Genomic DNA, 16,859 nt, shown 5'->3' on the forward strand with positions numbered 1-16,859 from the left:
ACCAAGGTAGACTGGCTTATGCAAGGAGGGCACCATCTGTACCCTTCAAAGCATTTCCAGAGACTGGGGGAGGCTACCCCTCCCCAGCCTGTAACACCTACTTCCAAAGGGAGAGGGTGTAACACCCTGCTCCCAAAGCAAATGCTTTGTTTTGCCTTCCTGGGACTGAGACGCTCAGACCCCAAGGGGGATAGAACCCTGTCTGTGAGGTGGCAGCAGGTGTACCTGCAGTGCAAGCCTCAGAGAGCTGGTTTGGCAGTACTGGGGGGTCCATAGTGGAGCCCCCAGGATGCATTTAATTGGCTCCCCAATACCATATTTGGAATGGGGGAACAATTCCATCATCTTAGGCATGTTACATGCCCATATTCGGAATTACCATTGTGAATGATATCCCCGCACTCATGAAGTCCGGGCAATTGGCCCTGGACAGCCTGGGGGCACCTTTGCTAGTGCAAGAGTGCCCTCACACTTAGTAACTTTGCACCTAACCTTCAGAAAGTGAAGGTTAGACATATAGGTGACTTATAAGTTACTTAAGTGCAGTGAAAATGGCTGTGAAATAACGTGTGTGTTATTTCACGCAGGCTGCAATGGCAGGCCCGTGCAATGGGTTGTCTGAGCTCCCTGTGGGTGGCAAAAGAAATGCTGCAGCCCATATGGATCTCCTAGAATCCCAATGCCCTGGGTACCTAGGTACCATATACTAGGGATTTCTAAGGGGGGTCCAGTGTGCCAATTAAAATTGGTAAATGAAGTCACTAGCCTTCAGTGACAAATTTAAAAGCAGAGAGAGCATAAGCACTGAGGTTCTGGTAAGCAGAGCCCTAGTGACACAGTCAAGCACTACTGACAACACATACATTAGGCCACAAACTACTAGCACTGGGGTCCTGGCTAGCAGGACCCCAGAGACACAGTAAAAACACACTGACACACACTTACAAGCAGGCCAAAAGTGGGGGTAACCATGCTAGAAAGAGGATACTTTCTCACAATAATGAGTACCTCAGATGACAGGATGGTGGAGTTCTACATCACTCCTTACCTTTAGCTTTCTCACAAGCAGTTAAGGGCCCTCTGTAAAGGGTACAAAATAAAAACAGGCTCAAGCCCTACCAGTGGAAATCTCCAGGAGCTACTGACACAATATGAGCAGACCCTTCCTTGTGATGAAGCCACTGATCCTGTAAATCGGGATCAAGACAACTAAAGTGAAGAGGAAGAAAGGGACCCTCCACCACTTGAAGGAGAGGATACTGTACCCCAAGTGTCTAGGACACCTCTCTCTAATGAGAGTGGTTTAGGTTTCTCAAGGCCCAGAGATAGACTCTCTGAAGAAGATGCTCCGTTAGAAAGACTAGCTATGAGATTGGACCTGGAAAACAGGGTCTTAGCTATAAAGGGAGAGAATAGAAATAGGTTTAGCACCCATGAATGGTGGTAGCGATTTCATAACAGGGGACAGAGTAGAGCACTGTGACCCTAAAATTCCCAAAGAGATTGTCATCAGGTGCAAGATTATGATGAGCCTTATAATTTGATTATGAAGGAACACCTATTAAGTAACTGTACTTCTGAGAAGTTGCATTAGTACCTAGCAGACCTAGGGCCAGTCTCTCCCCAGCAGCTGGGAAAGAAGGTTGATCTTTGGCATCATTGGGTTAGAACTAGGGTGTCCAAAATATGAGATGGAGAGGTTGACCACAAGAAAAAGTCAAGGAAGCTCCCCCCCGAAAAAAAAGGTGGACAACCCTAACATTAAAGAAAAGAAGTCCTTTGTAGGTCCTCAAAAATCTGTTCAGGAGGTTGCATCTCAAGACACCTCACAAAACAAAAGTGGGTACCAGGGTAAAAACTGGGATGCCACTTAGGCATGGTGCTCTGACTGTAAGCACACAGGGCACCGAACAAAGGACACTGCCTTTCTAAAAAACAAACCCGCTAGTAAACCCCCAGGGGTTGCCAGTGTAGCCATAGGGGATTATTCCTCAGATTAGAAGGTCCTCTTAACCTTTAACTGGAAAGTGGGGCCAACAGGTAAGTTGAGGATCCCAGATGGGAGTAAACACTTCCACCACCTACTGGTGAATGGAATCTCAGTCTGATTAATAATACCTGTGCCATTTATACTGTTGTGCATGACAGGCTGGTACTCTCAAACCAGTATATCCCATGTGAAACTTCCAGGGTAAGGGTTAACCCAGGGGAAGTCACTGGCATGCCTGTGGCTTTAGTGCCCCTACAAATAGATGGGCTCCTTAGTTGGAAAAAGGTGGTAGTCAGTAGAGACCTCACCCTTGATTGTCTTCCAGAGGTTGGTCAGAGCCAAAAAGCGGAGTTGGTCCAGTGTCAGCCCTCTTCCAAGGATTCAGGAGGTACTGCCACTGCAGTGAGTGCAAGTAGGCACCAGAAGAGATAAAAAGGGAAGAAGGGTAGGAAGGATGGGCAACGTTTAGCCAAAGTTCCAGTAAGCCAAGGAGATTCTTCTCCAGTGAGGAAGAACTCCAAAGTTGGCACTGGTGAAGCCCAGCCTGACCCACCTGAAGTCCTGACTAGTCAGGCAACTGTTAAGCTTTGTTGGTGGCATCTCAGCTAACAGAAAGGAGAGTGGAAAAATGTGTTTGCTCAGGATCTAGTAATCCCCACACTAAAACAGCAGACAGGCACTCTAAATCCAAAGAAGCCAGTAACTTAGCCCCTTCACCTGTCAGTGAAGAGCTAAATATGTGGTTCTGGGTACTAACAAATGTCAGTGGCCTCTGTTGGATGTTAGCCTTTATGGCTGCACTATCTTTGGCATGATGATCCAACCCCATGTCAAATAGAAAGCTAGGCCCCCTGACCCTGTTGGTCATGGTGGGGTTACTCCATTTGTGGGTAACCACTTTGGGTAAGCTGGGGGTTGCCCTGGATGAGATATGGTGAGCCGAGGTGGACACCTCTCATCCCAAGGAAAGGGAAAAAGCAAACGCAGAACATTCTAAATGGGTTCCTAATACTGTTGAGGTGGGCCAGCTTCCCAAAGGAAATGACCTGGGCATTAGGATGTAAGGCAGAGTAGGCCCTGAAACAATGCAGCCTGCTCCCTTTACCCTTCCTCGCTTGACAGACTAGGAAGACTCTCCCAGGTTTGGCTGAGTCTCACAGCCTGTTGGCTGTGGGGTGGGCTTATGTAAGGAGCTGGGTTCTGGTTGCAGTACTTCCTCCCCACCCCCCAGTTTTTGCCTGTTTTTTAGAAGCAACTTTGACTGAAGTGCACTGGGCTCCTGCTAACCAGGTAACCAGTGCCAGTGTTCCTTCCCTAAAACAAGACACCTGGTCACCTGAACACCCTTTAGGTGCCTAGTAAATGGTACCCCTGGTACCTAGGGCATGGCCAGTGAAGAGGGCTCCTCAGAGCTGCAGCACAACTTGTGCCGCCCAGCACCAACCTTATGCGGCCTGCTATTGCAGGCTGCATGACAAGGTGCTTCCAAAATTGAAAACACAACATGGCACAAAGCCTGTGTGCCATGTCCCCTAAAACACTGCATGCAATATATGTATGTCACTCCTCTAGCAGGTCTTACAAAGCATTTTGCCATTTTTAAAGCAAAGTCTTTAAGCACAGGATTTGCAATGCAATACAAACTGATCTGAAAAATGACAAACGCCTTCTACCACTCTAGGCACAATTTTATAGCTTTGGATTGGTAAAATAACATCCTAGCCTACCCAAGAGGAATAACAGCAACCCCTTGATAGAGCTCATCAGAGAGGTATAGCTTTGTCCAGACACAAGGGAACACCCAGTGTAAGGGTAGGCAATACCCTTTCAGGCTTAGAGTGCCACATAAATTATGCAAAAAAAAAAGGAGTCAAGGAACTCTGGACAGTTCCCAAGTGGACGGAGAGCAGCTCCTTTATAAGGAACACCCTACAACACCAACAACACTGGTTCTTCTCACGTCTGGTCACTACTGTGTTGTTAGGGTGCAGCCACATTTCCCATTACAAAAACATTTTTTGATTTGCCTATAGCTTTTAACCCTCCAGAATGTTCTGCAATAAGTTGGGCATTTGCTTGGTGTAGTCAACTAAGGTCCAGCATGCCAGTTTTTGTTCAGATATGTGGAGAGGAAAACAAGTTAAGGTGGCCTGGAAAAGATTTGTTTTCCAATTTTAGCTGTCAGAAAAGAAATATTGCTTGCAAATGCAGCCAAAATCCCTGAACACATTTACACTAAACATGGCATGAAAGTAGACATTTAGGGCCATATGTACGAACACATTTTCCCATAGACACAGAATGGGCAAAACTGCTTGCTATATCTGGCCCTTAGTCAGAAAGTGTACTTTTGTTGGTTTGATGAAAAATCTGTTTGGCAGTTTTGGCATTTAAGTACGTTGCAGGGTATGTTTGAGAGGACAAACACTTTTGTATTTCTCTGCTGTTTAAAATTGTGATGCAGTTATTTGGAACTCCTTTCAGTCATATTTGATATTTTTAAATACATTTGACTGGCTGGGACACAATGAGAAATATCCATCCCCAGGATGGGTTTGGGGGCCAGAAGGCTGGAAAACGTTAGTACAGGACAATGCAGAAAATAGCATAGCATATGATTCACAAGTCATAACTTTATTGCGTGAACTGCTATTTTAAGTACTGTATTGACTTGCCATATTTTGAAAAAACACAAATCAGATACAGTGTGGTGCATAGAGAAAGCATGACGCAGAAAGAAATGATGGGCGAGGGAATGGGAGGGGAACAGCCAACTGCCATATGTATTAGGGGGCTGGCCTCAGGGCCTGGCCACGTTTGGTTGTTCAGACAAACCCTAATGTGCATGCCCTAAGGCCAGGCACAGTGGGAGATGGCTGCCCACAGTGTGCTTGGTGCAAGGCCTAGCTCCAGGCCAGGCTATGTGGTCAGTCACCTATGTACATGGCGAAAGGCCACACACAACAGGGACTGACATCACTGCAGGGGATACAGCACTAGCCTGTGGCCACACACTGTTATGCTTAGCCAAAGGTCATGTCGCGTGAGGGTTTGGCTGCCCAAATCAGGGGAGGGACCCTGGTCATTAAGTTTATCCATGCTGCACACAGCCAAAGTGGATTAACTGCCTAGATAGATAGATAGATAGATAGATCTGCTCTTCCAAACCTACTTGACAACAGGATTACTATTATCTATCCTCCATTCACTTATGCTTACACTTATGTTAACCTCTGCTAGCAGATTGTGCCTAAGGTACTTTATCACAAGCTAATGTGCCCCCTTGCTATTGCAGGCAATTAATAATTCTTCAGAATTTCTGCCTGACTGGAAGCTAATTATAAACTTGTATTTTCTTATATTTTTTTGAGCTAACACTGAAACTAACATCAGTTTGCAGAATGGTATATTTGGAACACTTGGTATATCTGTTATAAAAAAATATGTAATGTGCTACCTGGAGGCCTGAACAAATTATTCACTATACCTTAAGATTTCCAGATTATGAGGCACCACATTAAATAGGCTGTCATCTGAATGCGTTACTCTGGACTGCATAGACATTATCTAGAATTGTCTATATAACACATTCTGCAGCATAATCCTAGAGCGTAGTATATCCATAACTGGGCAATCTTACTTCACAGAAACTGAGAGTTTAGAATATGCAAGGTATTCATTTAAGATACATCTGTCAGTGCCAGCCATGTCCTACAGAAGGGCAAAACTGAAAGCTGAAGTCCATGTTCTTTCAACACAGAAGACCAGATTCACAAACATAAACTTACACTTTTGTTTACGTTTACTACTTTTTTGGTATTCACAAACTATGGTCCTGATCCACAAAGGTAAACTTATATTTTGTGTAAGTTTAGTCTTTTTTGGTAAATTGCAAATTGTGATTTATTAGCAACCTAACGACTGAAGAGACTCCATAGTAGAGGCAGAGAACTCCGCACATAAAAAGATATGCATGTCCTCTCTTTTTATGTGTGGAGTTCTCCGCCCCAACTGCGGACTCTCCGCAGATGAAAAGCTATTAAATCACAGTTTGTGAATACCGAAAAATAAGTAAACTTACACAAAAGTGTAAGTTCACCTACATTAATCAGGCCTTAAGAGACATATTTATGAGAAAGTGGCACAGCAAAGTCACCTTGCTGTGCTGCATCACTGGGAAAGTGCAGGAATGGGCAGAATGCAGCACACATAGAAAGAGGAAAAATGAGTAGAAATACAGATATTTGTCCTTGTTACGCCTCTCCTGCTGAGGGGTATCTTTATGGCGCATTCCCAGGTTTACCTGTTCTTTCACATCTTGGAATGCATCAAAATCCATGGATGTTATGTGGGAACACCCATCAACACCCATGAAAATGCCTCCCTGGTGCAGAGAGTAATGCAATGCAGCGATTTGCTCAGCCTTACATTACTTGAGATTTATGAAGCCATGCATAGCCATGCAAGGTGGCCTTGCATTACTTCATAAATCTCATTTTTCATTTGCGGTGGAATAGCGATTCAAAAGGGGTCATAAATATGCCCACAAAAGTAAAAAGTTTCTGACAGTAATATTGAAACTGCGGAGCCTCCACACATGTAAAGACAGACTTGTCCTATCTTTTAAAGCGTTGAGTTATCTGCCCCGACTGCAAAGTCCCCACAGCTGTAAAATTACTTTTATTAAAATTAAACATATACGTTATGAATACCAAAAAAATGTAACCTTACACAAAAGTGTACATTTAACTTGTGAATTAAGCCAACAGTATGGCAACCTCAGCCGTTTAAGCTCAGTTTAGTCTCCCACAAAATTCACTCCAGGTATCCACAAACTGAAAGTACATGGAGATTTACATCAGAGCAGATGGAGTTTCTCAAAGTGTTGCTGTGCAGGTAGGATCCCAGGAGGCACCTTACTTAACAAAACCATTGTAAATATATATTTTTATATTTTTTTTTCACAGGGCGCATCCGAAACACCCCTGAAGTGGATGATTCTCTGATTGACCCAAACATCCTATCTCTGAACATCCTATCATCTGGTTACTCACCCCCCAATGAGGATGACCAGTGAGTGTTTAATGTTTTTCTCTAGTGTTCGTACCATTGTTAGAAAGTTTCAAAGATATACTATGCCCAATCCTGGCTTTGGATTTCCCTTGGAATGATTCATGAACATAAAACTACTCCACGTTAAATCTGTGATGTAAAACAGGTGGCAGTTACATGAGCAGGAAGAAACAGTTGGTAGTCTTTGAAACCAATAAGCAATTCTAAACTTATTTCAAATTACATTTATATTGATAGAGGAACACTCAAGCTACATGCTACACATTTTTTGTCCTCCTTCCCGCCCATAAACATTCCTTAAAGGCATTTTCCTTTTTCTGTGTGTGATGCGGAATGCATCACACATATAAATAGGAAGTAACAAGTCTTTGTAATTCTGGGAAGGTGCCAAAACCCCTGGGTAAATGCGTGGGAATGCCCACATTCTACCCATGGAACACTTCCCTGCTGCAAGGTAACACATGGCAGCAAAGTAACCCTTGTGTTACCTTGGATAATTTGAAGATATTTGTAGAATCCATGTGAGACTTACATCTTCACCAGGAAGTGGTTTAAGCACAACCATGTGTCAATTTTCAATGCAATTGTTGTTGTTTCTATCTTTTATACTAGTTTATTTCATGAGAGGATTCATATGTATTCTGTGAATAAATAACAATTTCCTTGCAGTGAATTGTGGGCTCTTTTGACAGGAAAACTAATTAATTATTTACCAGTACCTAGAGTGCAGTATTGGGGTATTGTGAGTCACTATAAACGGTGACACAAGAACTCGAATTCTAAATCAAATCTTCACAAATCAAGGATTCAAAGACAAACCATAAAGGTTTATTAACATTTAAAATTATTGTAGAAGGCAAAAGATGGTCAGTTAATCAGATGCATCTATAATTCATACTAAGCAACAGGTTTCAACATAAGGTCAACATCCAAAAGGAATCAATAGCTGGAATCAAAAGAATTCTAAGTACAGTATCAAATAACAGACCAACACGAGGGCGCCTCAATATGAAGAAAAGGTCTGGCACACATCCCACATAAGGGCACCTTTTCTAGGTTTTCACAACATTGTGTGAATTAGTATTAGAATTATGAAAAATAATGGGTTCCATAAATCTGTTAGTAATATTGAAAGTTCTTTTGTCTAACAATGTATTAATAGGAACATTATAATTCATGTTATTTTCTTCAAGAAAGTCTTGTCCCATAATTATGGACAGCTAAACACTACAAACTAAACTATAGGGCACAGGAAAGTGTCCATACGTCACACCTTCTGAAACTGATGAAGGTAGGTGGGTCCAAATGTAGCAGTTTGTTACATTCATAACTAATCCATACTCATATTACAACTTAACATGTCATTTCTAGGGGTGGGTGTAACTGGCGTAATTCTCACTAGCATAATTACTCATAATTGCTGTAAAATTATGCATAATTATCAGTAATTACGTGAGAAGCACAATTTTCTTACTAAAAGGTGCCCGTGGCATCCAAAATAGGCCTGATGTTGCATTTTGCACTAAAAAGATAGCACCAAATGCTACAATACACAAACAGTAGTATTTTGCCCCAAATTACTCTTAATTACTCAAGCTGGCGTAATCACTTAATTTTGATCATTTTACATCACAAGAGTAATGCATAATTACTGAAATTACTCCGATTACTCTGGCATAATTAGAATTCTGCCCAGGCCTAGTATTTTCCTTATTTCTATTATTAGAACTATGGGGGTTATTCTAACTTTGGAGGAGGTGTTAATCCGTCCCAAAAGTGACGGAAAAGTGACGGATTTACCACCAGCCGTATTACGAGTCCATTATATCCTATGGAACTCGTAATACGGCTGGTGGTATATCCGTCACTTTACCGTCACTTTTGGGACGGATTAACACTCCTCCAAAGTTAGAATAACCCCCTATATCTATAATTTAATATTTTATTTCTCACATTATCATCATGTAATGTAGCACTTGATCTGATCATAAAAGACCCAGCAGGGAACTATAGACTCGCCAATATCTTTATTTCGCTCTTTTACTCCTATTTTTTCTTGTGTGTTGCATTCTGCAGAACAAATTCAATGAGGTATACAAATCAAAGGATAGTTTTGTGCAGGAAGGGATTCCTTCCTGCACTAAAACTATTCTAACCACAATGCAGGCACCACTGTGACATGAAACAAAGGAGCTTGCATTGGTGCTGGGCGACCACAAGTGTATCAGCACTAGGAGACAGCAGAACTGCACCATATCTTTGTAAATATGATGCAGCTCTGATCTCTCCTTTTCATGAAAGGGAGTGTAGCAACTTTTCTTGCTGGAGTTGCACTGGGTGAAATCAGCGTAAATCCGGACATTATGGTACAAAGTAAATCTTCAACCATGAGCAGAACACAAAAAGCCATCTTCTTCATATGCAAGACCCATTATGTATCATGGCCACTTTTTCCCTGAAATGCAGCCATTACTATTAAAATGTGGGAAAAATCAAAAATATAGACATGAACAAAAATCTTTACATTTCTAATCTAAGAAATTCAGTTCCATTGCTTTGTTAGGAAATTATTCAATATTCAGCACTATTATTTTCTTAATCCAACAGGCTCTTCCCACAGAAATCAAAAGTCTCTCAGATCAGTATCTGTTTTTTATGGTTCATTCTTTGCCAAATATGCCCATTTAGGCTCTGCATACTTTTTGTTCAGCACTCTTATTCTTGTTGATCTCCTAAACTACAGTCTTTTCAGGTTCTATCAGGTTTTAGCTAATTTATCTCTACTTTTCTTCTGAAGGCCAACTCTTTGCAACACTCTTTTTCCTTCTCTCACACCTTCAAACCAATCAACTTCTATCAAGTTTCAACATCTGATTTGTTCCATTTGCCTCGTTTTCATCTTCACTTAACTTCACTTCAACTGGAACACCTTGAGTTGCTCTTGCGATTGTTTTCAGAATTTGATTTTATTAAGCTTGATTTTCTTGTTCTTGTCATTGAACTCTTTGTTCTCCTTGTTGTTCTTCTTTTGTTGTACTTCTCCCTACTCCGGATCCTTGCAGTGAACTATAGTTTGACCCTGTGAACTAGTGGTCACTCTTCGTGTGAGATGCATGGATCCAGGTTTGCAGCATCCACAATTTACAGCAGTATTTGTCACAAAGACACTTCCTAGGGAACTCTCCAATGCTGCTCCAAACAATGTTTCCTCTCATGTTTCTTTACCATCACCGAGTCTCCAGGCTGTAGGTCAGGGCAGAGTTATTCACTTGCTGAAGGTGAGACCAGATTCACCTGGGGAGAGATAGAGTGTACCACGTAGAGCATGCTGCTGAAGGAATACCAGGAATGCTCATGCTGTGCCTATCAGGACTTCATGTGGGGACAGATTGTTGGCATTGCTTGGTGTACTTCTCATTCTCATCAAAACTAATGGATGGGAATTTGGCCAGAGAAAGAACCACAGAGAGACCCTCTATATTGTAAACCTTCTATATTTGTCATAGGAAAGTACAAACAGGTCATTGATCAAATCAATTGGACTAAGATTATGAGATTGACGCAAGATCCAAATAAGTGGATGCATGATTATTATGAGAGATTGATGCAGATTTACAGACAACACAGTGGAGTTGAAGATCCCACAAAAGAGGACGTTTCAGGATTTGTTATGACTTTTGTGTTAGGACTTTGTCCGGAAATTAGCACACATATTCGACAAAGCATGATGTTTCTGTAGGCTGAATCATTGGCCGAACTTTTGGCATGCATGAAATATTGTAGTGATTGTTGTGATGCTAAAAAGAGACCTACTGAATGGAAATTGATTGTGTGTCTGACAAAATTCTTCCAGCAAGGTGGTAAAAGAGGATTCAAAGCATCTGGTTCTGGTTTCAATCCTGGTTTTTATGCTGGTACCTTAGGTTGCTTTGCTTTCATGGTGCCTTGGCCCTTTCTACCTCTCTAGATGCTTCTGTGTGATATCTTCAGTGAAACCTTTGTTACACATTCAGTGCTACACAACTTATTCTCCTCACCTCATTTAAAATATGCTTCCCTATCCGATTCCAAAGAAGTTGTCAAATTGAATATAGGGATACATTACCTTAATAAAAGCTTGGCTACAGCAAGGGAATCACATCTATATAATGAGTAGGCCTCAGCCCACTCAGAAAAGAGACACACAATTGCCTAAATGTAATTCAAAGAATTCCATTGGGCCATCTTTATGCAATCTATTTGTAATCTTCTGATTTCACTATGTGACTTATCGTCATTATCATTTTTCTACCTGTATTAACCTGCTTGCTAGAGACACACTTTTGATAAAATGACTCCTCAATGTTTCTAAAACAAGGATTGTACCAATATTTCTTAAATAATAACAACATTCTATCATGCCACACATGTGTAGGGCCATAAATGTACCTTGCCAATTGCAACAACATGATTGTTTGATAACGAGGCATAATTTTTGCCTTTTGTGTAGCCAGTTTTTCCAATCTTTTCTTTTTATCACCTGCCACCTCATTTTGCAGTTCCCTCAACTCCTCAAGAGATTGGGTTGACATTGACAAATATTTATTTTATCCATTTGGGAATTACAATTTTCATTTGGTTCCAACATGCCATATTTAGGGGTGTAGCGTGTTGCAACTTCATCTGCAAAATGTTTGCCTAATGTAATCACATAATTCCTTCCACATTTTACCACAACAATTTGTTTTGGAAACTGCAAAGCGTATAACAAATCTAAAATCTGTGACCCATTCCAAATAAGAGTGCCAGCGGATGTCAAGAAACCTATTTCCGACCACAACTGTCTAAAATCATGGACCACACCACAACCATATTGACTACCCATATAGATTGTAATACTCAATCTGTTTTACATACAGCATAATTGTAATTAATTGTGCAACTTGGGCTAAAGTTATGTTACACATGTGTGATGTTTCTACAATGTATGTTAGTGTTATGCCTGCATATGCTTCTCTCAGACTTCCATAATGATCTCTCAGGCAAGAACCATCCACAAATAAAATCAAATGATCCAATTTAAGTGGTACATTTTGAATATCTGGTTTCGGTTTAGTATATAGTTCTGTTGCATCAGTGCAAACATGATCACTGTCACCTTCGCCTGTTTCATCATTGTTTTCATTCTTTGGCAGTGAAAGAAGCACTGCAGGATTAAGGGTATTTGAATGTTTAAATGAAATGTTCTCCATCACCAGGATCACCTGTTCATATTTATCCAAGCTGGTTTTGATGAGATGCTGAGTTCCTCAACAAGTTAGTAGTGTTTCAACTGCATGTTGGACAAACACAATAAGTGTATGCCCCATCACTGGGGGGTGTGGCTTGGTGCCGATGTAGTGAGGCGTACCTGTGAGAGCTCCGTCGGCCGGGGCTCGATCAAAGGTCATCCTGTGGTGCTCCCAGTGCAGACCGGCGGGGGCCTGCCCATTAGCAGAAGGTGCTACTACAGAATAGGCATCCCCTGTCTCCTCCAGAGAGCCTGGAGTGTCTGAGACCGCTGGCATCTAAAGAGTGGGCCCGCGACTGACCGAGCACTTTTAGATGGCGGCACCCTGGAGGTGCCACATGTGGGGATGACGTGCCAGTGGTGCCAGTGGGTGGGGGAGGAGGAGAGTGCTTGCCACCTGCGGCTCTCCCTGTAATTCCTGGAGTGCTCCTAGTCAGGGAGGAAAACTGTGGCGACTTGTGAGGCCTAAGAGCTCTGTAGTACTGCTCATGCCCACAGCGCACGGGAGCGACTGCAGGGGCCCGCAAGGTACATGAGGGGGCGCGTCCTGGCTGATCAAGGAAGCCCAGCAGCCTTTGATGCCTGCATTCTAGGAGGTGAGCAGGGGATTAGAAGCTCCAGACATTGAACATAGCTATCAATGGCTTGGCCTCCTTCACAAATGTTACTCTCCCCGGTCCGGATACAACTAGGAGAGCTGCAACAGGGGAACCTATGAGGCCGAGGCGGGTGTACCCAAGAAGGACCTACTAGAGATGAGTGGAGACTGATCAGTGGGTGCCTATGGCACAGTGTTCAGGAGACATTCTGGCCTTTCTTTCCCCATGCATATAATTCATAGCCTTGTGCCCCTGCGTGGAGGTACCAAGAATGCTAGGATTCCAGAGGACTCATGTTTGGCCAACCCAGGGTATATCTCTTCCAACTGAACTACCCGCCTAATTACATGTACTTCTGTGACACATGTGTCCTTGACTTTCTATGGTGGAGGTAGCAATGGGGAAACTGCAAAAAAAGAGATTCTCTATGCTACCTAATGAAGGGGATACAAGTACTGACCTGACACCCCCATAGGGCCCAACACTGGAGGATATCTTACAGGCCATAACAGCCTCTAGAGAAGCTCTAGAAACAAAAATAGATACTCTAGGAACTGACTTGAGCCTACTCAGAGATGATCGCCGTCACCTGGTGGAATGAGTTACCAGTACGGAAAGGGACCTCGCTGGGGTGTCCCCTGCTGTCACTGAAATGATGACATGCCTGACCATAATTGAGACCAATATCCGGGCTCTGGAGCTTTGCGCTGAAGGCGCGGAAAATAGGTCACGCCGCAATAACATTCAGATAGTAGGCCTCCCGGAACGGTCAGAAGGAGACAATATGATAACCTATTTGAAGACCCATTTGATTGGAATTCCTCCTGGAGGGGCTCTCTCCTTTCTTTGCACTTTCTTTGCCCTGGAGAGAGCCCACTGAGTGCCAGCACAACCGCCCCCTCGGGACACCTCCACAGCCAGTCATGGCGAAACTCCTATTTTATAAGGATCATGATTATGTACTGGCCCAGGCCTATCACAAGGGTGACCTGCTGGTAGGCAGCTGCAAAGTGAAAATCTTTCCAGACTTCTCTTGTGAAGTCCAGAAGCGCTGCTCTTCCTTTAATCGGGCGACAATATGGAATGATGTTTCCAGCCCGTCTCAGAGTTGCGATTCCTGGTGGAGACCGTTTTGACAATCCCCCCAAGAAGTCTGGGACTGGATTGATCATCACCCACAGCCTGGGCCCAGTGGCATACCTAGAGAGCAGAATCACAGCAGACCTCGGACGAGGAGGAAAAGTAGCTCATGCACTTCAGCAACCCCAACAAGAGAGGAGGTCCGGCAGGAACAGAAACGAGCGATGGCAGCAGTGGCCTCATTAGGAGGATCAGGCCCAGGTTCACCGATGCATACACCTGAGGAAATTGCAGAGGACTCAGCTTCAGACCTGGCATCTAGTGTCACAAACCACTCCAGTACCCAATTGCCACATGCCACTCCGGGAATGGCTGATTACATTATTTGACAGCTAGCTCTCTGGCACCAAATGTTCTGATGCTAACCAGTTTGATTGGCACCTTTGCTTGCCTCCAACAGAAGATCAAACTTTATGGCACATGGGGAGCTGCAGGGGGCTATGTGACAACGGACACTGAATGGGGCCCCAGAGTCAGGGGCTTGTGATTAAGCCCCACCCCTACTTTCTAATGCATGTTTTGCGGGATGTCCTGCGTATTATGGTTGTTCACATGTTAGTATGGATAAGGGGTTCTGTCCGACTTGATCTGGGGGAGGGGATTGGTTGAGAGTTTGTAATCTGTTAGCTTGGGGACACTGGAGTTGCATCAGTCTGTGGGACTATTGTATCAGCTTTGGATACTTTGGGGTAATGCTGGGGAGGGCAGGAAACACTTATGTTCATTGCATAAAAATACCTCATGACTGCTCCAACAGGTCCCCTCCTGGAATATTAGAGGTATGCACACGTCAAAGCAGTAAACGTATTATCATTGTTGCATAGACGAGGCATACATGTAGCTTTCCTCCAGGAAACGCATCTCACCGCTCAGGAGAGGCTGGCCCTCCAGCGCAGATGGCGGGGCCAGGCCTATTGCACTACCTATTCTGTCTTTGCCAGAGGTGCACTAATATGGGTGGGGGCTGGAGTCCCCTTCCAACATATCAATCACATTGTAGACTCTGATGGGAGCTATGTAGCAGTGAGAGGTATACTCGACGGTAGAGACCTTACATTGATTAATTTCTATGCACCTAACAAGGGCCAGGGGCCATTTCTATCAGGGGTGTCAGGCCCCCTAGCGCAATACCTTACACATTCTACACTGATGGGTGGTGATTTTAATTGCATAGCCGACACGGATGAACATTGGTCATGCCCCCCACTACCAGACTCTCCAACAGTTAGAGTGGCCCAGTCCTTCTCAGACTGGCAATGAGGATGGGGTTTGGTAGATACATGGAGGCTCATCCACCCTCATACTCAGGATTACTCCTACTTTTGTAGCCTTAAGATTTGCACATGAGACTTGACACCTTCCTATTCTCCCCTGACGTACACAATAAGGTCTCCAATACAGAATATTTGCCCCATCGCGATCTCAGACCATAACTCACTCTTTCTCTACTTTGATTGGCATTGCCATAAGCCCCTAAAAACCACCTGGTGCCTAAAACCTGAGGCACTGGAAGATCAGGTTTTTAGGGAGGAAATGAGACACACAGTAGCACAGTATTTTGGGGATAATGATGGGACAGCGTCTTCCATCCAGTTGGAATGGGATACTTTCAAAGTGGTACAGAGCAGCCAGTACATAGCTACAATAGTGGCCATAAGATTATTTTTATTGAGAGAGATCTAGGAAGCAGAAGACAATCTCCGCCAAATTGAGTTGAGGAGGCTGGAAACCAAGATCTGCTGCAATCCCTTCTAGACAAAAGAGAAGAGGTAGAAGTCAAGGTTGAGAGACTCCGATGTTTAGACTAGAAGGCTATTTGGCATGCACTCATAGAGAGAGAGAGAGAGAGAGTGAGAGAGAGAGATCAGGCTAGTACGCTACTAGCCTGGCTGGTTAACCCTGCAAAGTGCAGCTCTCTTATACTGGAAATAGAATTGGAGGAGGGCAGCCGAGAATACAGTCCGAATGGAATCAATGCTTGGTTCCTCCAAAGCTATAGGCAACTACAGGAGAGAATGGGTAACCATAATGCTGAGGCAGTGAGGACTTATTTAGACCCTCTTGATCTCTCACATCTCACACCGGAGGAAGCGGGGGCTCTCAGCAGGGCTATCACCCAGCCAGGGATAAAGGTTACAATTAAGGCCATGGCCCGGGTAAGACTCAGGGAACCGATGGGTTCCCCTTAGAATGGTATGGCACTTACTCAGCTCTAATAGCCCCTAAAATAGAATCATTATATAATGAAGCCAGGTCATTGGGCTATCTACTGGCTTCTAAATGGGAATCATTGATTGTTCCATTGATGAAGCCAGGAAAACCTCCCAGTAACTCCAAGGGGGATTGTCCGCTCTCAATGCTCAACGCCAACTGTATAATACTTAGCAAAATATTGGCTACTCGACTTTTGCCTTACATGACCAGACTCATCCACCCAGGTCAGGCCGGGTACATACCTGGGTGAACCACAGCCTTTAACATTAGAAGTCTTTTGTCTGTATTGGACCATGTGGATGTTGACCATGAGAGAGCAGCGATCATGGCTGTTGATTTAAAGAAGGCCTTTGATAGTCTGGAATGGGAGTATTTATGCAAGGTAATGAAGCATATGCACCTAAGAGAGGGGTTCCTGGACTGGATCAGATTACTCTCCACAGATCCAACTGCTAGGATCTGAACAAACAAAGTGATGTCGCAAAGCTACACGGTCAGACGAGGAACGCAGCAGGGGTGCCCTTTGTCACCATTGCTCTTTGCCCTGGCCATGGAGCACCTGGCGGCTCGGGCA

At 43.7% G+C, this 16,859-nt stretch overlaps 1 protein-coding gene across 3 annotated transcripts in view; it reads left to right on the top strand.

The window, feature by feature from the left end:
• KIF1A (kinesin family member 1A) overlaps positions 1-16,859 on the top strand; it is a 3,950,406-nt gene that overhangs the window by 2,489,401 nt on the left and 1,444,146 nt on the right. For all 3 annotated transcript variants that reach the window (XM_069213666.1, XM_069213667.1, XM_069213668.1), the window contains exon 37: positions 6,958-7,063. In XM_069213666.1, the coding sequence (XP_069069767.1) occupies positions 6,958-7,063 (106 nt within the window). The remainder of the gene's footprint in view (positions 1-6,957; positions 7,064-16,859) is intronic.

The sequence above is a fragment of the Pleurodeles waltl genome, chromosome 11 (genome assembly GCF_031143425.1).
Source record: "Pleurodeles waltl isolate 20211129_DDA chromosome 11, aPleWal1.hap1.20221129, whole genome shotgun sequence".
NCBI lineage: Eukaryota > Metazoa > Chordata > Amphibia > Caudata > Salamandridae > Pleurodeles > Pleurodeles waltl.